The sequence below is a fragment of the Branchiostoma belcheri genome, unplaced genomic scaffold (genome assembly GCF_001625305.1).
Source record: "Branchiostoma belcheri isolate BF01 breed outbred unplaced genomic scaffold, Haploidv18h27 scaffold16, whole genome shotgun sequence".
In the NCBI taxonomy this organism is placed as follows: domain Eukaryota; kingdom Metazoa; phylum Chordata; class Leptocardii; order Amphioxiformes; family Branchiostomatidae; genus Branchiostoma; species Branchiostoma belcheri.
This window is the reverse complement of record NW_017803046.1, coordinates 3,164,578-3,183,680: the sequence shown is the minus strand read 5'-3', so window position 1 is coordinate 3,183,680 and position 19,103 is coordinate 3,164,578. Positions and strand designations below refer to the sequence as shown.

The following is a 19,103-nucleotide window of genomic DNA, read 5'->3' as shown; positions in this document are numbered from 1 at the left end:
GTGCGACTGAAATGAACCGTTTTCTGAACTAATTCACACTCTTGTAGGGAAAGAGTGTTGAATCATAAACAGACATTAGAAGAATTTTTTATAACGGTATATATGTATCTTAGCTGCTCTTGTCGATATACTTAACAAATCAACATATTCACACATATACTACCCCCTTTGATGTTGAAGATGAGATCGCCGTTGGGGAATCCCCGTTTACGTAGTTGGGTGGAAGAGAACAGGGGATTCCCCTTTGTCATAAGGTAATCGCGCGGACGATCTCATTTACGCATTTTTTAAAATTCCTACTTGTCCAGTGACAGTGAAATATTTCTAAAAAAGCAAAGTATATATATCCTTTTTTGGTCTGTCCACATGGGTTCTTGCTCGCTGATTTTCTTGGCTACGTGATGACCAAAGAGCTAAATGAATGGTTCATTCCTTCTTGCTTCAACACATGTGACGTAATCTGTTTTGCTGTGAACTGGATGTTCCAAGCTGTTCTTATAACCACGTCTTGACGTCGTTAACACGGAATCAGTACTGCATGTCTTCGACGAAAGATGGATAACACTTTTTAACAGGTTGGTCAGGTCCATTTTCACATGTAGGAATCATGTGGTGTATTACCTTTCAAGGGGCGTGGCATTGTTTTTCCCTGCTGCGACCACAGCAGCGGGTCCATTGAACAGAGTTCACTGATCATATCTTATGGTCAATCTATATTCATGCAACCAAGGAGCTTCCATCAACGTTGATAGAAGCGCCTTGATGCAACATAGGGGTTAATAGATATATTGATGAGGTAGTTACCCACCTTAGGTGTATAAATAGCAGAACATTCAGTTCAGGGCTTGAAGTTGAAGGTGCTCAACAACATGGCCGCCTTGGTGACCCAGGGCGCTATGAGTTATTCTGTGAACCATGCTAAGGAGTCATTTCGGCGGTTAACAACCCAAGAAAGATGGTGGTGCCAAGGAAGTGCCAAAAACAACGAGCACCCCTTGAGCTATTCACAGTACAGAACAAAATACGATCTCTCCGAACATAAACGACATAACGTCTATATTGACTAGCCTCCTTTGCATACGTTCTGGGAGTGGTCGTTTTTGGGGGAGGGGGCTTAGTTGCAACGATTTTCTGATTAAACGTAGATCGCACACGTTAGAAGAAGGAGCTAAGTGTTGGAAGTTGCTGGAATAAGCCCCCCCCCCCAAAAAAAGCCGAACGATCACGGAACGCCTGCAAAAGAGGCTAACACGTGGATCAGATGCAGCGGGCAGATGCTAACAAAAACAAAACGCATAGCGGGCCGGGAAGTTAATTTATATGCTGTTGTGTATAGACAATCCCTCACTGTCAAGGAGGTTTGAATGAGTAACCAATTTTATGACATGAGGAACTGTCGGGGCACCATGCTATGTACATACCACATGGTGCATACCACAAGGTAGAGGTCAGGACTGCTGCAAGGTATTCCCATGTAAACACTAGCAATTGGTTTCACGCTTGAGAGAGCACGGCACACACTCTCGCCTGGGGTTTATCAACAGCTGACAATCAGTTCAGCTGTTAGTTTTTCGTTGATATGCATCCTCAACCACTTCAAGAGAACAGTTGCAACGATTTTCAGATCAAACGTACGTAGATCGTACACAGATCGTATACATTAGAAGATACACCCCCCCCTCACAACCACACGTGCACACACACACACACACACACACACACACACACACACAAAGCCGACCGCTCACAGAACGCCTGCAAAGGTAGCCTCTATCAGGCTTTGGGAGGCGGCTGGAAAGGGTGGAAATCGGTCATATAGAGAGATAACATCAGTCCGCGGTGAGAGAACAGTTTGCCGTAGGTTATGTTATATGGTTTCTGCCAATGCAAAGTGTCTCATTCTGCCGTGCATGCAACTTGAGCTGTCCATGTGATGTGCACGTTACTAGCCTCTACCAGGCTTCGGGAGGCGGCTGGAAAGAGGTGAAAGAGTGGAAATCGGCCAAATAGAGAGGTAACACGTCAGGGGAGAAAACAGTTTGCCGCACCCGAAGCCTGTGCGGAGTCTCGGGTGCGGCAAACTGTTCTCTCACCGCGGACTGCAGCTGACTCCCCTGACATGTTATCTCTCTATATGGCCGATTTCCACCCTTTCCAGCCGCCTCCCGAAGCCTGATAGAGGCTACACGTTACTAGTACATGTATCATATTGATCCTGCAATATTTCAGCAAATTTCTCAAATATCACGATTAGGAGTGTCACCGGAATGAGGTAAGTTATACCTACCTTACGATACGTCCCCGTGTAGATCTGTCCGCTCTTCCGCAGCCAACTGCAACAGGTAGCAAGGGTGCTAGTTGCCACAGCGTGTCACGAGAACAATACTGGGTATGTTGTCATGAAACTTGTACTAGCCAACCGCCGTTGTGTGACAAAACTATTACCATATGTATGTCGTATGACGTACTATGCGCCGTCACGGTGCAATGCCCATATTTGGTAAATACTATATATAGTATTTACCAAATATGGTAAATACTATATATATAGTATTTACCAAATATGGTAAATACTATGTATAGGTTGTGTATTTGGTTTGGTACATGTTACAGTTGTACAGTTGTTTTTGGACCCATGCCAAGATCGATGTGACTTGTGGCCTGTCTGAAACGTTTGGAAACATCAAAGTATGACGGGGAATTCGGGAATACATATACAATCTTCTTTTTGCTCCACCATTCATTGTGTAGCCGGCTAGCCAGCCATGTGTTTCTTTGGTGGATAACAGATCAAGAACAGTCCAGATGTCCTATATTCTGGGAAAGTCCCTTAGAACCATTGATCTCCTCTTGTGACATAACACAAGCTATAAGGATTATTACTATGTTAGTAATGTGGAGTAATGTATGCAGGTCGTGCAATCTCGATGTTACGTCATTATTCTGTGTCGCAGGAACCTGAACTTCGAGAACTTTCCCCTTCCTGCTGCCCTCCAGCAGGCTCCAGGGGAATCCCCTTTGTCATTACTCGCCGTTTTTTTTCTGTGACGCATTAACTTGTTCCTCCTAGAAATTTGCAAAACTGGAAAACTCCTTCGTCATGATGACGTCAGGTAAACTTGGACAAGGTCATTCACCTTAACAAGGTGTGTTTTAGTCACATATTTCATGGAAAATATCGTTTCTAATGTCAAAATTCCTGTTTTCACGTATGTTGGTTTTGCCACTCTATATCAATTTCAGGAACAGTTCGACACATGCATTCATGTCTAGACGACTCTTTTTGCCCTTCTAAGTCGTGGGTTCTATAAGTTTGTATAAGGCAAAATTGCTGTGTGCTATTCCGTGAGTTTGACCAGTAAGACAATGAAATGTTAAATTATTCTGTCCTAAAATCGCCAACTTGTTACAGGCGACTCATGAGACCTGTAGCTGTCTGTCTGTCTGTCTGTATGTATGTATGTATGTATTATGGGGCACTTGAAACATTGGAATGTGGTTGGATCAGATTGATTCTCTATCGTTGACTACACAGCCAGGTGTATGGGTAACCACTGCGTGGAAAGAATTTGTATGAAGCCACTGAATATCCCGACCGCGGGCATTTCGCATGTACCAGTCAACCATTAAACCATTGTTGGTCTAACCTGGAAGGGTCAGGTAATTGCGGTTGCCTGTTGTGATGTCACGATGATGACTATAATTAAACATGTTGCAAGTCATGATGTAATTGTACATGAAAACGTGTCTGGCAAATCATTCCAGCATGGCAGAAAAGTCATAGTCATGAGTCAAATCACTCCAAATAGAATATTACGAAATGATGAGTCATGATAAGCTATATAAAGCGAAAAGTCTGTTTAGTATAGTTCTAGTTAACACTTGTACTGGAGTATCGGCAGTCCACTAAGAGTTGGGTAAGTTTTTAGCGAAGGCTACTTTTTAATGAGTGACTTTTTTGTTTCAATTATGTTACTTATGTAAATTTTGCCATTAATTATTTTTACACAAAGTATTATTATCCTTTTTTTTTCAATCTAAATGTACAAAACGTCAAATAACAGGATATGTCGTTAGTATTACTGTGCATATTTGTAAGACCTTTTCTTAAAATCCTTCGCATCTGTAGATTCAACTTTTTATGCATTGCGATTTTATCAGCCTTTAATAGACATATCAAGCAGACTGAAACAATCTTACATTGTATTTTCTTATGTCGAATAATGTAACTTATGGAAAGGTACTGTTTTTCTTTTCCGTGATAAAAGGTTTCTTCCAAGTACATGCTGTTCACTGTATAAACATAATAATGTTTTGACGATCGAAAAGAAAACATTATAACAGAAGAGCTAGGCTGCAAAGTTCCACAACATCCATAGTACCTGGTTTGATTATCACCTATATCATGATTCTATGACAGGTACAAAGTAGTAGTAGTACTAGTCGGTAGCGTGCTTTAGCGGATCTGTTGTGATCGTGCAATACTAGCAGTTGCTCATTGTCACGAGACACGTACGTCAATGTGTGTCACCGTGGAGACGGGCGAAGCTAAAATGTTTTGGAGAGGGATGGGTATCGGTGACGAATTTTTCTTGTAAACCACAGGAGCGTGTTGGCATCTTGCCACTTAGACAGTGTTGTGTCATTGAATAGCTAACCCCTCACTGTCAATTGTATGAGTAATCAATGTTCGGAGCGTCAATTAATAAGTAATCAATATTCGTAGTAGCTATAGAGACTCCCTGCTCCGTGTAATGGTGTATACCACAGGGCAAGGGCAAAGGTCAGCATTGCAGCAAGGTGACACCCATGTAAACAGTGGTTTCACGCTTGAGAGAGCACGGCACACGCTCTCGATGAACTGGGGTTTATCAACAGCTGACAATCAGTTCAGTTCAGCTGACAATACTTACTTATATTAAAGCATTCCCAACCTAGCGTGAGTGTCAGCCTTTTTAGCTTTCGTTCCCACGTCTCGCTACCGGCAGCGGGTCGTGGGGAGCGGACGAAAGCTAAAAAGGCTGACACTCAGGCTATTCATATTAAACTAAACAAAAGATCAGCTATTTCTCTGGATTATTTCCCATGATTCACTAGTCTCGTTGGTAAAGAAACGCCCAGATGTATACAGTAGATATATGTGTGTTCCAGGCAGTGCGGAACGAAACAAAATAAAGGCAAAGCAAATATTATTTGTAAAATATATGTAATTTGCAGTAGACTCAAGTGTAATTTCGGTCAGTAATCCAATCATCACATTCCCGGTCCATTCTCCCAAATTAACACATTCTATCTCATCCCCCCTAGTATGCCAGGATTTTCAGTCATTCTGAAAGAAACGGGGACGGATCCCAAGTATTGCTGCTCAAGCTGTGGCAACCTCCTAGACGAGCCAAGACAGACAGAGTGTGGCCATAGATACTGCAGGACTTGTCTAGAAGAACTAACAAGGTAACTAGGGAATCAATAAAATGTTTCTTTGGTCAGTTGTTAACCGGCATGGGCATGCGTCATGATCTACACGGTCTTTTTTCGGTGATTTTGTACTGACAAAAAAAATTACGACTTGCTTGGACGTTTGTTTCCTAGTTGGTCGAGCCTCTGTCTTGTACTACAAGACAAGTATATCTACAAGTTGTAGATATACTTGTACACTAAAATACAGTGCAGCAAGAAGACTCATAATATGAGATGGCTCACTTGATCGAGGAATCTAGGTTTCTTCACAATGCTGTGTCTTTGAATATCAGTTTAGCAGATAGGGCTGTGTATTTCAAAATAATTTAGCAAAAATGTGATTGTGCCATATCATCTATGTACTTTTTGCGTTACATACATCTTAACGTCTTATATTTGCAGGACTGGCGAAGGCAAATGTGCAGCTCATAGGTGTGGAGAAACTATCAAATTGAACGACGTAAGTTTTGGATCATCATTGCAAGTAGGATGTGATACGCGTACGAGTACCTTTCCATTATGTATTACTTTAGATAAGTGTCAGATACTAACCCAAAATAAGTAGAAAGTTTTATTTTCACCTTTCTCGGCGTTGCAAGTTCAGTGTTAGGTTCACAAAGATAACCCGATTTCACATGAAAATAGCTTTTGTTTTTAAAACAGGTTGGAGCCTGGTGGTGTGCCCCCCTGATTACATTGAATGTTGCACACAATGTTTATGTATATCTATGAGCAAAGGTATTTTTAGGTACCGAGGAAGAAGAAGACAACAGGGCTGTTACACGCCCAGACCAACTGGGGGAACAAAAGGTCTCATTTCAAGGTGACCGCCAACGCTCCTTTGTCTCAATATTGGTGAGTATAAGGTTATACTGCACAGTATGGTTGTTCTGTGAGGCTACTAATTGAGGGCGCACGCACGCACACACAAACGCGTACACACACACGCACGAACGCGCACGCACGTAGTTAGAAATGGGTCGCCTTGCCCATTGAATCTTTTGTGTATCCAAAGACTGATTGTTCAACTATTTTATTTGCAGGTGACCGTGGCGGTTCTTGCTGTTGACCGGTCGGCGTCCTCGGCAGTACTACATTACATTGAATAGCAAGAAGTATGGACTCTATACGCGGTTAGAACTGCGAGCCCTTGTTGGGCGTGCAGTGTTCTTTCTTATTGAAATCTACCCCAACAGGTATTTCTGTAGTTCTGCATTTTACTTTGTGTGTCTTCTCCTATCTTGTCTTCTTTCAAAATTCTCATTCTTGATGAGTCTGATTCTCAGTCCAAGTCTATGACGAGGTGAAACTTAACTTTATAGACAGAAGTTCTTGTAACGCCGAGAAGGAATTGTGAAATGAATATAACGTTAGATGTATAAGTGGCATTGTTGTACCAAGAACATCTTAATTCGCTAGACCTCCGCCCCTCTAGCAGGTATTTCCTGACAAAGCGATTGAACGGGAAGTCGGGGGCATTGCTGTCGTCTGTAACAACGTGAAGGATGGCTGCGATTGGGAAGGCGTCGTGCGGCAAGTTAAGGTGAGCTTTGTTCCCGTAACAAATTCTAATGAGGATCTGTAGGAAATTGCTTGTATAAAACTGCTAGGCCGTGTGTTTCGTATGATTCGTTCATAGTCAAGTCAAAGTCAAGTTAAAGTTTATTGCACAACGATTGTCACGGGTACAATGTATGGCAAATAATAATGTTACTAGTTGCTATGAGTCTATCATAATTCTACATATATGGTCAACGGTTATTGTGTTTGACAGAGTGTAATAAAGATCATATGATCAACTAACTATACACTGAAAAAAATACTGCACGTATTTACTATGTCCCAATGGTAAATCATTGAGCAACAGTAAACTTTTGTATCTTCATCCTTTTAGAAAGTGGTGAATCATGTAAGAACGAATTGAATTAACGAACGACAATGATATTGTATGGCTAAGCCTAAAGGGATTTTGAACCTAGGACGTCTTTGATATTTTCTCAGGACCACCTGTCTCAGTGTGACTACGAGAGGCTCCCCTGCATCCACGAGGCCCAGGGCTGTGAGAAGAGCATCCGGAGGAAGGACCTGGCGACACATCTGCAGGAGGAATGTGACTTCCGTACGGACGCCTGTCAATGGTGCAAGACCAGCTTTCCACACAACCATATGAAGGTTTGTATTAACCGTCAATCAATATGTCTCAATATGTGTGTGATCATGCCTCCTACTTGATCAACCGTTACATCTAGCTTCCTGCATCTAGTGTTTGCCCTGGTAAAAAAGATATGTGCTCTCAGTTCGAAATTCATTTATAGTGACGCAGAAGAAGAGTAACGGATGTCACTCGAAACTTCCGGAAGTTATCTCCGTTATTTATCCAGTAGTAGAGTTTGATTTGCCTTTGAATGTTGTTTATCTTGATGTCTGACCTACATCAACGTAAAAAAAATGTGGTTTTATGAGGTGTATTTGTTCACACCGTGCAGGATCATCAGAAGTCATGTCCGTCGGCACCGGCTAAATGTGACTGGTGCAGTAAGAAAGGTCTGACTCGGGCTCAACTACAGGAGCATCAACATCCAGAGACAGGAAACTGTCCCAATATGAAGATACCCTGCAACTTCACACCAGCAGGATGCAAGGAAAAGGTAAGTATTGCTAATAACATATAGCAGGAGAAAGCTACAAAATGTACCTACATAATGTACCTGCTGTATAGTGTAGGTTGAAAATTGTTATTATCGTTACAACTATAGAATCATTGGTGGGACGAGGATAGCAGATAAAACTTTGTACGATTTTTGCAGATGGAAAAGAAACACCTCCATGAACATCAGAAAAAGTCATCATACGTCCATCTAAACATGCTGTTGGCTCTAGTTCTTCAGCTGGCTTCCAATTTTGAACAGCACCGGACCCAAGAGGTGGAGTCAAGTGAAAGCATGCGGCTCCACATCCCTCAGTTACAGAAAACCATCCAAGACTTTGACAGCAAACTGGTCCAAATGGAACGGAAGATCGCCAGTGACACGTCGGAAGGAGCAACAGCCCCGGGGTCGAGTGGTGCGAAGGCACTTGAGAACAGAATCGAACAGGTGAGGGGAAAACTAGAAGATGTAGTAAAGAAGCTCGCCGCCTGGGAGCCCAGGGTCGGCACGTTTGAAGGGATCGTCGCCGTCCTGAACCGTGAGATCGAGAAGTGCAGCTCACAGATGGAGGCGTACGAACGACAACGTCGGCAGGACAGGGAGATCATCGAGACCCTGGAGAGGAAGGTCAGGTCTCTGGAGAGGATCATCGCTCTGAAGGACGTCGCAATCGCCGAACAAGACCTCCGGATCCAGACCCTGGAACTGACCAGCTATGACGGCATCCTGACGTGGAAGATCGCGGATTTCACTCGCAAGCGCCACGACGCCATCACGGGGAAGACAGCGAGTTTCTACTCGCCATGCTTCTTCACCAGCCGTACAGGGTACAAGATGTGCGCCCGGATCTACCTGAACGGAGATGGGATGGGGAAGGGCACTCATGTCAGCCTGTTCTTCGTCCTGATGAGGGGGCACTACGATGGACTGCTGCGCTGGCCGTTTAGACAGAAGGTCAGTTTTAATTATTGCATGTTCTTAATGTAAATTGGTTTACAGGTATATCCACCCTGCATGTTACACACGGTCAGCGCACCTGACTATATGCTTAGTATATCACCCATAACAACTTATAACCCCTAAACCATTCATGTCTACATGGATTTCTAACTGACGTTTAAAGCAGTGGTGCTTATGGCAATTTCTCGTGTAGAAATCTACTTTCTTTATTTTGGCCATGTACCATTTTTAAAGCCTTGGCAATGGGCGTTTCCTTCAGAAAATGGTCCTCTCCTTGGTGCTGAACACACACTCATATCAATTCCATAGAACAATATGATATTTTAAGAACAATGAAGATGTATGCAATGTATGCTACACAATGACAGACACAGACAAACGTTTGGTAACGCCTGTGACATAAGGAGATTTCGTAAATGCCTTTGTGTAAACAATGTTAGTCAGTGCAAAACTTGACACCCAAGATGGCTGCCCTCCTTGTACCCTGTGACTCTGTGACTTCATTACAAGTGGCCAATTGTAATAACTGAATAGATTTTCCGATGTTTCGAAACTAATTCCGTTTTACTGTGATTTTTCATAGCCCACTTTCTTTCCTGTTTTTAAGATATCTAACCGTTATAAAATTTATCTTATATATATTAACTCCAGGTGACCTTCATGCTCCTGGACCAGAACAACCGTGAGCACGTCATCGACGCGTTCCGCCCTGACCCGACCAGCTCGTCCTTCCAGCGGCCCACCAGTGACATGAACATCGCCAGTGGATGTCCGCTCTTCGTGCCGCTCAGTCAGCTGGAGAGCAGCAGCCATGCCTATGTGAGAGACGACACCCTGTTCATCAGGGTCATCGTGGACACCTCTGATCTGAATTAAGAGTAGAATAAGAAATATTGTGCCGATTGGATAGTTTTTGATCATGTGTGTAAGTGGGGGCCGTACAAATGTAAATTGTAGGGCCTACGAAGACTATATACACAGTGTGTCATATCACAATATTAATAATATATTGAATACGTTCGGCAACTGTAAGATATTAAGATACTGTCTTACTGTAAGACAGTAAGATATGCACGAGTAATTCCTATGAAAGATGGCATCCTTGTTCCAATTGAACAGTTGTTATGTAACATGAGATTTTCATGACATGAGATCTATAATTTTGTTGGCTTTCACCCTGCAAGGTAAAGATAAACATCAACTGAGCATTGGGACAGGGATGCTATCTATGAAATTGTAGGATTGATCGCAAATGCTGCCTATTATAAACTACACTAGGATACATGCTGTATTTCATTGACAGTGCTGCAACTTAAACTTGTAAACGTAACATATAATGTACTAAACCATGGAGTTAGAAGATTTTCGAACTCCATGCTCAAACTAATAATAATCATAGAAAGTCACTGTGAAAAGTAGCGTGATACATATTTCTTAATGTATATAGAAAAGACAGGATTAGTTTGACCAAAAAGAACGCTTGACCTAAAACTGATGAAAGTTTGGGTTATCAGTTGAATTTTATAGATTATTGATATGGTGTAGTCTCTTATATTCTACATTTTAACTTTCAATGAGATAATCCATAGCATAGTATTTGTATATAGCAACCTGCCAACCTAATCCCTACATGTAACTACGTATAGTACATACAGTTCTATGAATATGTTTTAAGAAAATTGGATAGGCATGTGCATGTAAACTAGATTCAGCTGTAGATTAACATTATTTATGTGATGCATAGATGTGTTTAGTTAAATATTGTGAACATCAGTGTCATTCAGGCAACATTATATGTATGTCTGCTAGGTTGATAGAATGATAAAGAATTGACTTGAATTAAAATATGGAAAACGAACATTTGCACAAAGTGAGGCAGAGAGCTAGAAGTCTCTCCCAATAGATGTAAAAAGCACTTCATTCATACAAACATTCAAAGCAAATTGCGCGAGAGAATTGTGTGTGACTCCTGACCTCTATCCCCTAAGACCTGGCATGGATACGGACTATGAGTATGGACACGATTTTGAGAGCACTATGCTTTTGTTATGTACATGTTATTGTATTGGTTGTGTATGCGTGTACCCTGGACCTCACTGGAAAGCATTCTTCATCAGCCACTGAGGACGCTACCCTGGTTAATGAAAACATAAATAAGTTAGATAAATCGAACAGAAATATATCTAATAGAAATCATTGTCATTGTTAGTTTATTCCTGAAGTAGGATGACGAATAATGTAAGGTTATGTAACCCAAGTTCTTATGAAGAACTTGGGTTACATAACCTTACATTAAAAAAAAGGGTGAAGGTGTTTTTGTCATCTGTAATTATACTTGCATGTGTGCGTGTTTTAGCACTGGTGCAGTACATACACCATTATGTTAGTCTTACGGTTATAAAGCGTTCACGTAGGAACATTAAAGTGTACTTCGCGTTAACCTGTCACGTACTTCAATGGGTATAAAACAGCTGTCCCATTTTATGCGTGTGCATTATCTAACATGCCATACGATTGGTGTGGGTACTTGTCTTACATTTGGTTTAATTTGTTGTTTACAAACGTTTGGCTGTTTTGGCAGATTACTTTTTGGCGAGTTAATATATCATATCATATTATTTTATTATATTATATTATATTGTTATATTAGAATTATAATAATATTTGCCACGTGATGTACTAAGGACACGAAAGGATATCCATATCTATCAACAATACTTTACTATGTCATATTTATCTACGGATTGTTAGCGCAATTAGCAGTGCAATTAAATGAGACGATCGTTTATATGACATGCATGAACTTTTTATTTCCCAAAACAAAAAAGTCTACGACCTTAATTTACGTGACATATTTTATCGCTTTAGCTATACACAAATAAAGATCATTTTCAGTTACATAGTGAATGCCAGTACTTTTTTTTTTTACAAAATCATATGATGTAAAAGCTTATAAATCTTGCCTACTTCAGGCCAAAACAGATTAGCCCAGTACAAAGCAATATCTTTATTGTAACAGATTAAGAAATGGATCTGATGCATAGCCCTTGAATACAGTCATATACACTGCAAATGCAGAGTCGATTAAATGGAAGTTGTGTATTCGGAAAAAAATACAGAAAAACAACAAATTCACGTAATGTGTATATATAATACACACAAATTCTCCATTCAAATAAGGTGTATTTGTTTAACAAATTGGAATGAGCCTTGTTGATGCACTAAGTCTGTGGAATGATGGATTGCAGATGATGCAAACCTAGGTTGAAAAACTATGTACACACATACACTTCACTCACTATAGCACAATCTTATAAAATGAATATCAGGGCAAACTGGAGCTATCTATTTACAGTTATATTCAGTCACAACAAACAAACAAACAAACAAGCAAACAATCAAAACTATGTTATGCAGCGCTACCAACAGAAACAAAATAATATAGCACATGGATGCCTCTTGAGCCTATCGGCAGAAAACTATGAAGTTGGGGTACAGAAATGTTTAGCAAACCATGCCATGTACTTATCAAAGTCTCTAGCCCCACTTTGTCATAGTTAGTCTCCAGCGGTTTTAATTTGTCACCGGGAAATATGTCCCTGGTTGTAACAAAATCTGATTACCTGAACTCAAATATTGACAACATAAGCTTTTGGTACGCAGATGTTATGACATGATTGTCGTCACATTATCACAAAGTTTGGTCACAACTGATCACCAAGGGTGGAGCCTAAACATCACAATACGTCTTACAAAACACCTGGCCGGGGCAGAAAATGAAATGTTATTTCTAATTTTGAACGTATCAAGTGCAACGATCTTTTTTGTGATTTCCACCCCGTGAACGATAGGGCCATTCAGTTTAAATCACTTGTGTCGACAATAACACGGAGGTACATGGTGTCGTCTCTCACATAGGCATGGCTGCTGCTCTCCAGCTGACTGAGCGGCACGAAGAGCGGACATCCACTGGCGATGTTCATGTCACTGGTGGGCCGCTGGAAGGACGAGCTGGTCGGGTCAGGGCGGAACGCGTCGATCACGTGCTCACGGTTGTTTTGGTCCAGGAGCATGAAGGTCACCTGGAGTTGAAAGATTTTGTGTAAATTGAGAAGAAGCAGGGCTTACGGTTCGTACATAACTGCCTGAGACAAAAGCCAATGAACGTTACTATGTACAGTGTAATCTACATGTACCTTTTGACGAAACGGCCAGCGCAGCAGCCCGTCAAAGTGCCCCCTCATGACGACGAAGAACAGGCTGACATGAGTGCCCTTCCCCATCCCGTCTCCGTTCAGGTAGATCCGGGCGCACATCTTGTACCCTGTACGGCTGGTGAAGAAACATGGCGAGTAGAGATTTCTTGTTCTCCCCGTGATGGCGTCGTGGCGCTTATGAATGAAATCCGGAATCTTCCACGTCAGGATGCCGTCATAGCTGGTCAGTTCCAGGGTCTGGATCCGGAGGTCTTGTTCGGCGAGGGCGACGTCCTTCAGAGCGATGATCCTCTCCAGAGACCTGACCTTCCGCTCCAGGGTCTCGATGATCTCCCTGTCCTGCCGACGTTGTCGTTCGTACGCCTCCATCTGTGAGCTGCACTTCTCGATCTCACGGTTCAGGACGGCCACGATCCCTTCAAACGTGCCGACCCGGGGCTCCCAGGCGGCGAGCTTCTTGATCGCGTCTTCAACTTTAGCCCGAATCTGTTCAACTCGATTTTCCAGCGCTTCAGAACTGCCTGATCCTGATGCCGTCGCCCCCTCCGATTGGTAAGCGGAAACGTTTTGCTCCAGCTGAGCAATCTTGCTGCCTTGGTCCTTGTCCAGGCGAGGAATTGCGGCTCGCATGTTCTCGCGAGACCCGATGTCCTGGTCCCGGAGTACTAGTCCCTCCAAGTGTGTTGCCAACAGGAGAAGCATGGCCAGATGCCGAGCTGTAATGGCCTTCTTCTGGTGATCCCCATGTTGTTTCCTTTCCAGCTGCAGAATTTAGAATGCGATTCGTGAAATCCCTAATTAATGAACAATTGTCTTCATAGTTTGAATAGATTTGATGCTGTTGTGCAAATGCAACAATCTTGTTCTCTTACCTTTTCCTTGCACCCCACGGGTTCGAAGTGACAGGGCAGCTTCATGTTGGGACAGTCGCCACTCTGCGGATGTTGGTGGTCCTGCAGCTGTGCGCGGGTCAGACCCTTCTTACCGCACCACCCACACCTGGCAGGCGCCATGGGGCATGATTCCTGGTGTTTCTGGTGATCATGGAAAACAAAATGTTACCAAACTTTGATCAAAATATAAAAAAGGCAAAAAGATTGAGAAGAACTAATACCAAAACAGTTGAAATGACATCAACACAGACGAAATATTTGATTATTCAGCTAAATTCTGTTGCTAAATTACATAGTATCATGTATCAGGTCTTACCGCAATGTCCTTGAAAGGGTACCACTGGCAGGCGGCAGACGCACAGTTGTCGGTGAGATGTTTGGAAAGGTCCCTCCTTGGAAATCTCTCTCCACAGTCCTGGTGAATGCAGGCGATCTTTTCATACCCACACTCAGCGAGATGGATCTGTAATGTAAATGACCTAATGAATATAAAGGACACCACGGACTTCTATGTTCGAATCGAGCATTCAGGTATTCGTGTAAAATGATATTCGCTTTGTTACTGATTACCAACTCTCGCTAATGATTATCGAAGATTTGTTCAGCCTCTTAAAAGAGCCCCATGTACATGTACAAGTAGCACAACTAAGAAAGCTTCGTAATTTCTCGTATCTCCCAGTTGTACTGTAAGTCATGATAGTACAACTAACGTCACTTACCTTAAGTTCCTTGAGAAGCCCCTCCCATTTGCAGCCGTCGTCGTCATTGTTGCAGAACACTTCAATGCTTTGTATTTCTCTCTCAATAGCCTTGTCCGGGAAGACCTGCAATCACCACCAAATTACATGAATGAAGACCTTTATTGTACATTTTGCCCCACTGGGCTAAGCACAGGTCACATTATACATACTGTATACGAATACATATTCATATAAACATACATGTAACTATTACATGTACATGTATATATAGATGTCTAATGTAGTCTAGTCTTTTCAACTTCTTCTCGCTTCTTAGTAATTGTATAAATGTACGATGCTGTATCATGAGTAGTTAGATTTGGTTTATCAAAGGTTAACAGGAATATGAATTTTTCTTTACTTGTTAAGAATCCGAAGTGGGGAAATTTACTTAAAACATGTCCGAAAAGTATGCATCTATCACTGTCATATAAAGGACAATCTATGGTAAAATGTACTTCGTCCTCTACTCTATCTTATTCTAGACTACAAAATTGGCAGATTCTTTGCTCTAGGGGAGTGCGGTTATGTCTTCCTGCTTCGATTCGCAAATTGTGACAACTGATTCTTAGTTTTGTAATGGTGGATCTATGATATATACATTTGCTAATTTAAGATATTCTCCTTCGTTATAAGAATGTTCTAATAGTCTGTATAACCTGAGTTTATTCTTTGCTTTAAAGAACAGTGTGTCTATACTTTCACGTGTAGGAACCAGTATAATGGTGTCCGCCCCCCAGCGACACATCTGGTGTCAATAATAAAAAATAGACTAACTGATATGTATGTTCAAACGTTCAAACGCTCAAAATTGTCTGTAGATAACGGCAAGCTAAGATTTTACAAGACTCTCAAATCCGACTACTCTATGGAAAAATACCTATACCACAATGAATTTGACGAGCGAGCTGCCATGTGTAAGATTAGAATAAGTGCGCATCCACTAGAGATAGAAAAAGGCCGCTATAGAAAACTACCTGTGCACGAGAGATTATGTAAATATTGTACAGTGAATGCAATGGAAAATGAAATACATTTTGTTAGCCAGTGCCCTCACTATGAGACCGAAAGAAACAGATTATATCAGACAGTTACAACAATTTCTCCATCCTTTCGTCATTTAGAAGATCACCAAAAAACTGCATTTCTACTAAGATCACAAAAAGCACTAATTATGCAGAATGTGGGACTATTCATTATCCACTGCCTTCAAAGAAGAAGTCGAACCCCATAATAGCTAGCGTAGTAGTAGTAGAAGTAGAAGTTTTTTCCAGACAGTTGTTACCTGTCTCCTGTTACTGTATTGCAATGAGTATTATACTTGATTGTAAAAGCAATTAGCCTTCGGGCATGATTTTGCAAATAAATACATTATAATAATGTGACTTCCTGATAAGATCCTCGACCAGGGTCAGTCTGGGGCGTGTATCCGTCGCGTGAGCATCTCTCTATCTCCCCTCCCTCGACCACGTTATATTTGGTGGCAGCGGTGGGACGTTTAAGTGCAGACATTAACTTAATTTACAACTCACGTTTTCAGTGTTAATTTGTTGACCGCAAATTGGCACCTTGCACTGGAACCGTTCGCGTCCGCTGCTGAAAGAAATGATACCCAAACAATGAACATAAATATATGTCAGAAAGGGAAACGAATCTTGTGACAGCCGGTTCAGGGACAATGAGAGTGATTTGCCCAGAGACATGACCACTTGGAGCTATGCCCCCCCCCCCCCCAAGTCTATCAAGTCCACACATTTTATGATCTCTTTATCAATACTTAGCGACTAAGTATGGTTTTCTGCTTAAGCAACCTATCAAACCTATATACGTCCTATTTTAGAATATGCAAAGCTCCCGTTTGGACCTTCCGTTTGACACACACGCAAGCACACGCGCGCGCGCACACACACACGCGCGTGTGTGTGTGTGAGCACGATAACTCGAGAACGCCTGGACAGATTGTCTTGATATTTGGTAGGTGGGTAGGTCTTGATGAGACCTGGAACTGATTAGATTTTGGGCCCCCTGGCGGCTTGTCATGTTACTGCAGCAGAACTTCCTGTTTTGATATCTCATGATCCAGGCATGCTAGGGTCACAAAATTTACATGGTAGATAGCTCTTGTATTGGAAATGAAGTGACATGAGTTTGAGCCCCCTAGCTGCTTGCTGCAGGGGCGTTTGTTGAAAAATGTTTAAAGGACGATAACTCGAGAACCGATTGATGGATCGTCGTGATTTTTGGTATGTAGATAGCTTAAGTGATTCTTGACATAATGATAATACAATTATGCAAATACGGATGTAATTCCATAATTAATAAGGAAATTAATTATGCAAATTACATCCGTATTTGCATAATTGTAATATCATTATGTCAAGCATCACTTAAGCTGTCTACATACCAATGATAGGGCTATGTGTCAAGCTTGTGACATATGTAATTAAGAACGAGAGTAACACAGGCAGATATCGATTACGCAAATGACGACTTAATTTGCATAATTAATAAGAAAATCTTATAATTCCATAGTGTTAACTGCCTGGAATTTCATACTTGGGGTATTTGAAAGTGAAGTGAATGTGAACATAATTAAACATAACTTATTCAAATAAGGGCCTCATTTGTATAATTTATGAGGAAATGCTATAATGACATTCTTTGCTAAGACAATACTGTATTTTCGTGTAGAATATGATCAACAGATATAATTCATGCAATTGATGATCCCATTTGCATAATCAGGGGGATTAATGTATACTTTCTTAGTCATAAGAAAGTCATTTGGCGAAGGTATGAGATCGTGGAACTCGTGGATAGTTGTAGAATGCTGTATAACTCTGCACATATTCTCTCATATTATTGTATTTTCTTTCTCACACATGTTGTTTGTATTTGTAATTAGCCCTCGGGCATGAATTTGCAATAAACTTTCAATTATTGGATGGAATGGCTATGGTGATCGAGACAAAGGATTCTCTCTAACAGTCTCCACTAACATTGCTATCAAAGTTTACTCTAAGCATCGCAGACATAATTTTCGTCCTCGCTAGAACAAAGACAATATTACATCTGTGGGTGGAGTATCAACATAGGCAACAATGTTCTTACCGACTCGGGTAGTCGAGGCATGATTTACAGTACCGATGTCCACATGACGTCTGTCTCGGCTCGTTCAACAGCAGATTACAGGACGAACAGCAGTACTTTGGATCGGTTCCCTCTCCTTTTATCTTCACAGAAAATCCTGGCATTGTGTAGGGGTTGATAAACTGAAATCTCTTTTTGTTCACACGACCACCTACAGGGCAAATGGTATACATTCTGAGACAGAAATACATCTACTGCAACTATGGTACAACTGTTTTAAACCGGCCCTCTATAGTCTATGATATAAACGTCAAAATAACAGGAACAGAGGTATTATTACCTAGATCTACCTTATGCTTAGGTCACAATTCAAGAAAGGGGCCCGCTCGGCGCGTGTTCGGCGTGTTTTTTGGCACTACCGAACGGGACCTGGACGGAGACCGGAGGGCTTCCCGACGGCTGCCGGCCTATTTTTGGCCCCGCGCGGTCGCCGAATCGATTTTAACTCAGAGTTAAAAACACTTCGGGCCCCGTTCGGCGAAATACGCCGAAGCGACGCCGTAACCTCACTGCCCGGAACCCGTCGGGCGGCCGAACAGGCACCTGCCTAAGATTATGACGTCACATGTGCTGATCAGTGCATCAGATGGTCAGGAAAAGGGGGTTATAGGGAGCATATATAAACTCCTGCCTCAGACTACGTCGCACAGTTCACCACGTGTGTGTTACATCGTGTACTTGTGTGTGTTACACCTTGTATTTGTGTGTCAGAATATCGAAGGGCAAGGGAAAACAGCCGGCACGGCTCTCTTGCCAACTTCATAAAACAGATCATATCAGGAATAGAATGTGTCTGACATTATCTCTTGTTACATCATATGCCTTCGTAATAAAATGGAATCAGAAGTTATTGGCATTTATTTTCAGTCCAAATTTCAACAGAAGTAACGATATTCAGTGGTTTTATTGCTCAATAGCAAGGAGCTGCCACGGCACACTTCCTGCGTCACTGCTGAAGTACTTCCTGCGTCACTGTTGAAGTACTTTCGAAAGTAGGCCCTCGGTTACTTTTGCGACGCACCAGTTCTGCCTGCCTCT

General features: G+C 41.8%; 2 protein-coding genes across 7 annotated transcripts; one reads left to right on the top strand and one right to left on the bottom strand.

Moving 5' to 3' along the window:
• The first annotated feature begins 449 nt into the window (after nt 1-449).
• On the top strand, nt 450-11,312 carry LOC109466095 (TNF receptor-associated factor 2-like). Of its 5 annotated transcripts, none has more exons than XM_019763713.1 (8): nt 450-575; nt 5,308-5,451; nt 5,860-5,917; nt 6,893-7,000; nt 7,459-7,629; nt 7,944-8,105; nt 8,265-9,059; nt 9,717-11,312. In XM_019763713.1, the coding sequence occupies exons 2-8, from the start codon at nt 5,309-5,311 to the stop codon at nt 9,939-9,941; spliced, it is 1,662 nt and encodes a 553-aa protein (XP_019619272.1). In that variant the 5' UTR covers nt 450-575; nt 5,308; the 3' UTR covers nt 9,942-11,312. The 5 variants fall into 5 exon arrangements, with proteins under 5 accessions (XP_019619272.1, XP_019619273.1, XP_019619275.1 ...); XM_019763714.1 differs by lacking the exon at nt 450-575 and adding an exon at nt 3,031-3,113; XM_019763716.1 differs by lacking the exon at nt 450-575 and adding an exon at nt 3,043-3,146 and having other exon boundaries at nt 6,896-7,000.
• A 59-nt stretch (nt 11,313-11,371) lies between these two features.
• LOC109466097 (TNF receptor-associated factor 2-like) lies at nt 11,372-18,194 on the bottom strand. Of its 2 annotated transcripts, none has more exons than XM_019763718.1 (7): nt 18,027-18,194; nt 16,448-16,511; nt 14,895-14,999; nt 14,492-14,638; nt 14,155-14,316; nt 13,262-14,044; nt 11,372-13,147 (listed from the first exon to the last, which is right to left on the bottom strand). In XM_019763718.1, the coding sequence occupies exons 1-7, from the start codon at nt 18,167-18,169 to the stop codon at nt 12,923-12,925; spliced, it is 1,629 nt and encodes a 542-aa protein (XP_019619277.1). In that variant the 5' UTR covers nt 18,170-18,194; the 3' UTR covers nt 11,372-12,922. The 2 variants fall into 2 exon arrangements, with proteins under 2 accessions (XP_019619277.1, XP_019619278.1); XM_019763719.1 differs by having other exon boundaries at nt 16,448-16,508.
• Between the last annotated feature and the right edge of the window lie 909 nt (nt 18,195-19,103).

Bases quoted from the DNA above. Each gene is read 5' to 3' on its own strand.
- LOC109466097 (XM_019763718.1), bottom strand. From the start codon at position 18,169: ATGCCAGGATTTTCTGTGAAGATAAAAGGAGAGGGAACCGATCCAAAG. The intron at 14,317-14,491 runs GTAAGACCTGAT...CATGATCACCAG, and splicing joins ACCCTTTCAAGGACATTGCG to AAACACCAGGAATCATGCCC. The intron at 14,045-14,154 runs GTAAGAGAACAA...TAAATTCTGCAG, and splicing joins CCGTGGGGTGCAAGGAAAAG to CTGGAAAGGAAACAACATGG.
- LOC109466095 (XM_019763713.1), top strand. From the start codon at position 5,309: ATGCCAGGATTTTCAGTCATTCTGAAAGAAACGGGGACGGATCCCAAG. The intron at 7,001-7,458 runs GTGAGCTTTGTT...ATATTTTCTCAG, and splicing joins GCGTCGTGCGGCAAGTTAAG to GACCACCTGTCTCAGTGTGA. The intron at 7,630-7,943 runs GTTTGTATTAAC...CACACCGTGCAG, and splicing joins TTCCACACAACCATATGAAG to GATCATCAGAAGTCATGTCC.